The 9,093-nt window shown below is 40.3% G+C and overlaps 1 protein-coding gene across 1 annotated transcript in view; it reads left to right on the top strand.

The window, feature by feature from the left end:
• The first annotated feature begins 255 nt into the window (after window positions 1-255).
• ofcc1 (orofacial cleft 1 candidate 1) overlaps window positions 256-9,093 on the top strand; it is a 56,370-nt gene continuing 47,532 nt past the window's right edge. Inside the window, exons 1-3 of the mRNA XM_051940730.1 lie at window positions 256-374; window positions 1,514-1,817; window positions 8,923-9,014. Of these exons, the coding sequence (XP_051796690.1) occupies window positions 1,571-1,817; window positions 8,923-9,014 (339 nt within the window). The 5' untranslated portion in view covers window positions 256-374; window positions 1,514-1,570. The remainder of the gene's footprint in view (window positions 375-1,513; window positions 1,818-8,922; window positions 9,015-9,093) is intronic.

Below are 9,093 nucleotides of genomic sequence, written 5' to 3'. Positions count from 1 at the left end.
AACAAGGATACACATTAAGGGAGGATTCAAGTCTAGGATGTAAATTAAATGGCTCCCTGAGGGCTCCTGTCCTGTTTGTTACACTCTGTGTGTCTGTTTGTCATTGGCTTCATGCTTGCGAGCAAGCCTCTGTACGGTTAGCATGGTGTACGTATGAGCTGCAGGCGTGTGTGTTCACCTGAATAGAACTGTTAGTGACTTTTTGCCTTCTTTACGTTCCTGCAGGTCTTACCCGCCGCCTGTGAGATCATCCCCTCCATGGTCCTGATATTCCAACTGATCACACTAGCAGGAGACGGCAGCCACATCAGCTCTGTACTGGCCTGGGGGGCGTTTCCAGTTTGTGGACCGAGCTTCAGTCTCATCCAGGGCAGGTGCGTCAGTTGTAGATCAACGTTTGCATCAAGGCCACGAAACCACTATGAACACATAAAAACGCATGAAATTATAATTATTTTTCTGGGCAAGGGCCTTAAGTTTGACAAAACGAAGTCCAACTGGGTAAGATAATTGTACCCAAGCACTTTGTTTATCAAACATGTGGTTGTACAGAAACCACTACCGGTAATGTGTCATCGTCCCAGGTTCAAAACTCCACTGCTCAGGGGGGAGCCCAGCACGCAAATGGACCAGTTTAGAAAAATTGAAGCCCTCATCTCCTCTGATCTAGACCACTGGCTGTGCAACCTGTATTTTCAGGTGCGTGTCGGCGATTAGAAAACACGCGTGTGCATGCTTCTTTTGAAGATCTTATCTCTCGATTTCTTTTCTACATTTGCATTCATAATTGTGTGCAGCTATGTGTAAGTTTAACAGTCAAACCATATGCTTGTGTGTACGTCTTTTTCCTCGCTCTGATCCCCTCCTATTATTTGGGATGTTTTGGAGGCAGAGTGGTGGATATGAATAGATGGGGGTTGGATTTTGGGATTTTCTATGATAAAAAGCTTTTACAGAGAAATTGGAAATTGGCCCCAGAGAGCAAACGAGAACCACATCTTTACCCAGCAATTCCGGATGCATTTGAGCTGATGCATTGATTAGATTAGTAAACATCTTAATTGAATTAAAAACCAGAACAAAGCTCTTTGTCTTGGTTTGCCTCTTTATTTGTCCCCTTGACTGTGACATGCGGTTTGTATTACTGCATTATCATTAATGTTGTCTACAGTTGCTTTGATTGCTGAGGGATATTTTTGAGCATCTTTGCATATGTGCAGCACAATAGGATGAACAATATTCTTGTCACATTTCGAGGATTAATTGAATTATTTCATAGCTCACTATGACAAATACTAATAGTTCTCTCTGTCTGCAGTTTGATCACTAACACCTGTAATATAATGACATACACATGTTGTTTTCCAACAAACAATGGTGATGCGATGGAATGATATGGACATAACTACTAATGACATTAACATGAGGAGGTTATATTAATGTTCACTGAACACATACGTAGACCTCTAACACACACAGACAGACCTGTTTCATTACAGATTTGATATTTCAGGTAAAAAGACTCCCACTGGGAACGTCTGGAGGGCCAGAGCACTGCACCACCGTATTGATGCCCCCTTCAAACCTTCCTGTGATGCCTCAACCTGAGGTCCATCATGATCAACCCCAGAACCAGCTGCCAATCCAGCCTTCATCACAGCCCCAGTTCTGTCCTCAACTCATCCATCCCCAGTCCCAACAGCAGGGGCATGCAGGCCCCCGCTGCAGAGCAGGAGAGCCCACTGTGCTCCATTCTCACCGGGGGTCTCCTCTCCACCTGTCAGCTGATTCCGCTTGCTCTTCCTCATCTCTGCCAGGTAGGGGTCCAATGTTAAAACCCCCAACTATGCCACAGTGGGGAGAAAATGTCACCCTAATGTCACGAGTAGTGGGACAAGAAGAATGGCAGGTCTCACTTACAGCAACTCTCCACTGAGGTGGATGCGCTTCAGGGTAGGGTTGGGCGGAGAGCCAAGCTTGACATACAGAAGTTACATCAAACAAAGGACTTCTCCTCAGAAAGATTACATACAAAAAAAAACAACAGATACACTGTAGCATTAGTGTTAGTTCAGGCAAATATTTAAGCTGCAAAAACAACACTGGCTGACCCTGATAGCTGATAGACTTGTAACACGTTCGGATAAATGCCACTGCATAAAAAAGCAAACAAACCCATGGTGCACTGACATGGAAAGCACTGGGAGAATAAGTCCAATTAGCATCCACACATAAAAAAGGTTATAAAATTGTAATTAAGCTATTCAACAACATGTTTTTTGTAAATAGTCAGTGCTTAGCCTGGCTGGTATGTTTAGATGTTATTTTCCCAGTAAAAACGTATTTCAGTTCCTGCATTTTAACAGCTTTATTCCTTCATTTATCTGTCTGCCGTCTAAGGATCATATTTAAGAAATATTCTTGCACAATTACAGCCTGCTCTAGATTGGTTTCTGTGCAAACCTATGTCATCACAAACACACATGTGCAGCTAGGAGGCAGAAAGTAACGTTCCTCACAGCACATCCAGCAGTGCCAAGCAGAGATGACAAGGAGTCGTTGTTTAGTAAACTGCACCATCTGCAAAAAAGATGGATGGAAAACGTTCAATATTCTGAGGGGATGACATGCCATGGCTAAGAACAGAAGAAGATTGTGGATCCAAGCCATTTAAAGGACTTACTGTGGCCTACGCATGCAAATTTTACTTTGTATAGATGCAAAGTTTCTCTATGGCATAGTTGTATATGTTGGGTCATGTGACTGATGACCACTAGGACGTATTTAAAATCCATTTGTGGTTTGGAATAGTGAAGAGGATCTCACGATTACTGAGAACTATTTCATTGCAAAGGCTAAGCTAGTTTAGCGGTATTCAGTTCCAGGTATTTCCTCACTTTTCCACACCTAGCTAGTCGTCTAAAATGTGGCAGATTGTAAACATTGTACTTTCATTAGCTTAGTGACAGTAACACTACCACCACCACCAGCCAATAAAATCAGCAAAATTAATGTCATCAAGCCATGAAGTTTTATGATTCAACAAGCTCCTTTAGCTAAACATTTGAATAGCAAACTTAGCTGAGGAGATTTACACCTAATAAAATATTGTGCGTTAACATTTTACATAATGTTATATTGATTTGCAAAAAAAAAATAGAGACAGATCTCACTCTGAAATACTATTTTACTGTTGAGTTGACGTGAATTTACAAATTAATGTGAAGTCTAGGTTGACTAAACTATCATGTCCATCTGCTAAATGAGGTTTTACACACCAAGTGATGTTTGTAATCAAGAAAGAGATCAATAGTAGATCACCAAGATGTACAGAAGTGCAAGTGTGTCTTCTAATTATAGCATACACTGCAGTTTAATCCATTCTGTGCCTATTTACACCAAGCTAAACATTTTGACTTGGCAGACTCAAAGTATTGTGTGATTCATTGTACAAACATGGTCTGGATTTTATTATTTGTTGCCTTGATATGATCATAAGTTAATAGAATAATTTTATTTTCACTTCAAGCATAAACTAAAAACATTACAGAGATGGTTAAACCTCTAATCATTGAGCTCAGATATTGGTTAAAATAGTTGTTTTGGTCTTTTTCTGCCACTATAAGGAAATCTTTTCTCTGCAGTCCAATGAGCAGGTGGTTTCTAAAAAACTTCAGTCTATGAAACATATCTGATTACTATCTTGGATTTGTCATTATACATCAGAACACTAAGTGTCAAATGTTGTCCTGTTCGTTTCATATCGGGCCTTTTTAATAAAATGTGACAGAAGGCAGATGATGAAATGATTTTGTATTGCAAATGAGCTGTTGGGGACTTCACCTTGGTGGTTTGTTGTGCTTCAGAACGTGGAGTTCTGAGTGTTTTGCATGTTCCCCCATGTTTGTCTCATTTTCCTTTGGGCTCTCTGGTTACAGTCCAAAGACCTGCAGGTCAGTTTTATTGCAAACTTACATCCCCACGTGAGATTATAGTGTGTTTTCACCAGTCTAGTGATGGACAGGTGCTCCTTTGCTATACTTGTCATACATGTTGGAATGAGATCCAGTATGATGTTCATCAGATGCACAGATGAACTGTTCCAACACTACAATTGGAAGCACAACCAAAGGGACTAATTACTGTGTTAATTGTAATAAGGATCTGCTTCCTTATTTGAAAAACGTAATATTCTTGTTTCCCACCTAAGTCATCCAACATCCTGACCATCGCCAGAAATCAAATACGGGCTCATTTGGTATTGATCTACTGCAAAGACGGATGGCTAGCGTCTTTGTTATTAATACATCGTCCTTTTTTCCCTTTCTTTCTTTCTTTCTTTCTTTCTTTCTTTTTTTTTTGCACGCACAGCTCATCTTTATTTAACAGTTCTCAAAAGTTTCTGGGGTGCTCTGCTTTAAACATCACACAGGATTTTTAATTACAAATGAGTTGTGACAGGTCTGCTGGGTAGCACCCTGGCCCATTTTAAACGTGATGCCGGCTGACAGCTTGGCAGTGTTCTCCCAGCACTGAAACATGTGGAAGAAATTGGTCTTTTACATTTCACAGCTTGTCGCTTCCTCCGCTGGCTGACCTGTGACCCCCCACAGAGATCCTAACGCCCACAAGGGAAGTGTCCCCAACGAACTGACTCTCTTTCCAGAAAGAGAGGGAGAGAAGGAGGGAGGGAGAGAAGCACTCACTATGGGAGATTTATGTTCTGCCACACAAGGCAAAAGGTACCAGGTCTCTTCACCACACACAGGCATGGATGTCAACACACACATTCTCACAGCCAGGTGAGGAGGTTGCTTGGGAAGTGAACCTGATCCGCGAGTGAAATAACGGATCAAAAGGTGTCCTGCAAAACACCTCATTCGAGCTGTTCCCTAAGCCGACCTGACGTTTGTGCCTCATTTGCATACAGATCCGTTCATGTTGCATTACCTCTGGAGCAAATTATGGCATTCAGATGGGGTGATACGTCAAGGTTGAAGGGAGCGATTGGATGGACAACTTTAACCTAGCCAAAAATGGAAATCCAATTCAGTGAGGAACAGAAGAGCGAATTATCCCCCCCTTCCATAGTTCTTTGTCAAGTCTGAGGGTTTTCAGACATTTCCTTCCTATTTCGTGGCTCTCCATTTCTGATGTGTGCTGTGTGGAGACGACTTTCTCTGTGCATGTAACGCCTGGATTTTCCTCATTACCCGTTTGTTTCAGAGTCAGGAAAAGTACATGGGGACCTCTTGTCATTGTGATAACGTACACAGAGCAGAGCTTGACAGTAAGACTGGAAGTTTGCATTCCTGAGGCCTTAAGTTAATTAATCCCCATAGAAAAATCACAGTGCTTGTGAGGTGTCTCGTGCAGAACAAAACCTGACATCCCAATCCAAGACAATCACTCTGACAAGTTTTGATGAAAAAAAGATTGGAAATCCTACTGTGTGGTCATTACTGTTTTGGGGTTTCAGATTAACTTGCTATTGGATGATAATAATCTGATTTACCTCAGTTGACTTGTCCAAGCATAATGGAGTGTATTTGGCTTCTTAACGTAACGATTAGCCAGAGGCACACTGGGTTAAGTGACCTTTCACATTAACTGAATGATCCAGTTACATTGGGTTTGTTTGAACCCAAATGACTAATTAGATTAGCGTCTTGTTTCATGATCGCCTTTAGTGGATCACTACGAGCACGCAGATGAGTCTGCCATAACTGTATCACTGCCTCATTCCGCTTTCCTTTTTTCTCATTTCATTTTATTTTTATTTATTTATTTTTATTTTTTTACAAATGCATGTTAGCATCCATCCCCTAGAGCTGGATGGTGATTTCGAGGATTCCTCATCTAATGTCTTCTTTGGAGCGCTGCCCTGCACTTTCAGGATGTTCTCCCCTCCAGCCCACTCCCAGTCATCAGAGTTTCAAACCACAATGTTACATCATACCCTCTCAATCAGTCGCACTCTGCATCCCGCCGATTAATTCAACAATGTCCGGATTGCAAAAGGCTGGATTCAACCTTTGAAGCCTGTTTGCAGAGATACACATGTAAACCCTCACATTTGGGTAAACAAGCCTAAAGGACCACATGTGGAGGACAAATACAGGGTGTATAGGACAAACACACCCAAAGGTGGAAGTGTCTTGTCTTCAAAATGCACTTGAGAATTCAGTTTAGCGTGTGATAAGACAAACGCAGCCCACGTTTGGTTCAGCCAACATTATAAAGACAGATTTGACTTTCAGGACCGACAGACTTCACCAGTGAGATGGAGAGAAATGGCATACAAATATGTAGGTATTAGTATGCACCGAGTGTCTGTTATTGTCATTAAAATGCAATGGATTACAAGAAAATAAACTCTTGTGTGAAGCAACACCGAATCCTCACAGTATCATAGCAACCTTAACACAAGATCGTGACATGGACTCAGGGGTAATCCGTGAGTCGCTAACCTTCGATTCCTCTGTAACTTTGGACCAGTCATCAGGCAATTAGGGGCCTAGGTGAGCAAGAACCGCCATCTCAGTCTGGTTCCATCTCACCGGTAACACAGTGATGGGGTCTCAACAGTGTTACAGCCCTCAGGCTTTTCTTTTTACTCGGCCTGTTTTTGTGTGTTAGCAAGGGAGAAACGAGGTGTGTTGAGTTATGCATTTGTGAGGTACACTCTTATATTTCTACCCTGGAAAATATTTGTGCATATATGCAAGTGTCTACATATTAATATCTTTGCCTTTTTTTTTTTGTGCGTGTGTGGGTGCATCAATGCGGTGTGTGTACTGGATGAGTATGTGTGCTGGTCTTAACACAGCTCAGAGCGCAGGGGATAACAAGGAGTTTGTTGTTGGCCTTGAGTGCCCGGAGAGGCTGGAGTTGTGGCAGCTCTAGCACTCTGAGTTCACGGACGTAGCCCTTAGCTGTCAAAGCTGTCGATGCTGCCTCCGCACTGATTCTGGTTCCACCATGTCTGAGCATTAGCAAGTGGGGCCTGGTGTAATGAGTGTGTGTGTGTGCTTATTTATTTGGTTGTGCAGTCTAAGAAAGCATCCTAAGCCATGGTGGGCCAACTCCATGAGTTTGCACACTTGCTGCTGTTGTTGTTAATAAAGGTTGAGGTGTATATGTGTACAGGCATCGGTGTGTATGCAAAAGACGATGACCATAGGTTGCATTGTTCCATTTCAGACTGTCTGCACAGCAGCGTAGACATAGTTTGCTGAAGTGTATAATACACTCAGAAGTACCTTTACCTAATTAGAGCAACATACTATTAAATCAATGCACAACAACTTTAAACACACATGGAAAACTTCGGATATTTTACAAGCTATGCAAATTAATACAGAATCTTCCTAAATTGAGTAAGTTAAGATTTACATTTACTTAATTTTATAACAATGTCTCTATATTCTTCTCTCTTGCATTCTTTTTAGTGCATTTCATCACGGCAATGCTTTGCATGTCATTTTTTAAATTTAATGCAGTTTCAAAGTGCACGAAAATATCTTCCCGATATCAAGATGTGTTTACGCTGTGTGCTCGAGACATTTGACTGATCTTAATGTTGACATAAAATTGTGCTTACAGTTATGTAATGCCACAAAAACATTATTATTATTTTTTTTATCCAGAGAATAGAACAAATATAGCCTTATTACCTCACAACTGTAGGCACTTCAAATGTTTACCAGCAGAGTGGTGGTAATTAAAACCTACATCTGTGTGAAATCTGATTTCAGACTCCCTTAAATATAGCGGTGAGCAGACTCTTCCTGCCATTTACATGTAGTACAATTTAGCTGTCAGAGGGATTTCTGATGTGTGGCCTATATTTAAGTTATTATTACTGATATATTTAATCCCGCAGCAAGAGAAAAATTATATCATTGCTGAGCTTTCCATATGTATTATATAGATGTGATTGGTTCCACGGGGGAAAAAAGTTTCACATAGTGAGATTTTTACATGTATCAAGCTAAGGTTTACTTAATTACAACCTCCAGGCAAAGCAGGAACCCTTTTTAAATTCTGTGAATGTTAATATGCTAAATAATGCAGATCTTCGACTCTTCAAGCATGAGACACACATCTGGCGGCTTACCATTTAAATTACAGCAAAAAAAAAAAAAGAAAAAAAAGTGAGACAGATAGAGAGACAAGAAAAAAATGGAGTATGAAAAACACTTCAAAAGTAATTTTACAAAGAAGAGAACAATGGGAAAATGTATCACAACCAAATTTAATTTCTTTTTTGATTTTTCATCATTTCTAATTGCATACATTAGAGCGTTGAGGCTGGGAAGGTTCAGCTGTGACTGGAGGAGACACAGATGACTGTGTAGAGGGAGCTCCATAAGTTAACACTCCTCCTCTCTGGAAGACTAAAATCACCCTTTGTTGATTTCACAAGTCTCCAGATAGCAGACCAAAAACATCTTCAGTACCTGCCTCAGAGAAGAAAAACAAGACCAAAGAGAGACTTATAGTGTGTTTAGAAATGCAAAGAGTATTTGATTTGATTTCTCAGTGCACTGCGAACAACATAGTTTTCTTTTTTGTTTTTTTAAACAATTATTTCTCTCATACTGGAATCTCTTTACTGCATTTTTTTTAGCATCTTAAATTAAATTTAAAATGTATTTCACATAAGTAAAATATAGACTTTTAATTCGTATTGTGATGAAAGAAAATTAGCTTCAAAATTTAGAATGTAAAGTCTCTTTTGCATTGCTGTGTTTTTCATTTATTTTACCATTTACCAAGTGTTTACTAGTAGTTATTTGCAATATAATTATCATTCAACCATCTTATTGTGATTATCAGATATGCAAAAGCTAACAAACAAACATTTTATTTTATTTTATTTACACTTACTGCACATATCTTCTCTTTTTTGGAATGCAGGGAAGAATTTCTCCTCAGGAGCCTTTTCTGGAAACACTGGGGAGAAGAGTGATCCATGTAGGGAGAAAGCAGAGGGTGGGATTCACTACAAGGTAACACTGTGATTTAAAGGGAAGTGTTCCCACCCTTAAAATGAGTACCCTGTCTGCTTTCCCCTTTCCCTTCTTTTCC

The sequence above is a fragment of the Acanthochromis polyacanthus genome, chromosome 20, assembly GCF_021347895.1.
Source record: "Acanthochromis polyacanthus isolate Apoly-LR-REF ecotype Palm Island chromosome 20, KAUST_Apoly_ChrSc, whole genome shotgun sequence".
Classification (NCBI taxonomy): Eukaryota; Metazoa; Chordata; class Actinopteri; family Pomacentridae; genus Acanthochromis; species Acanthochromis polyacanthus.
The sequence above is the reverse complement of the archived record's forward strand: the minus strand, read 5'-3'. Positions and strand labels throughout refer to the sequence as shown.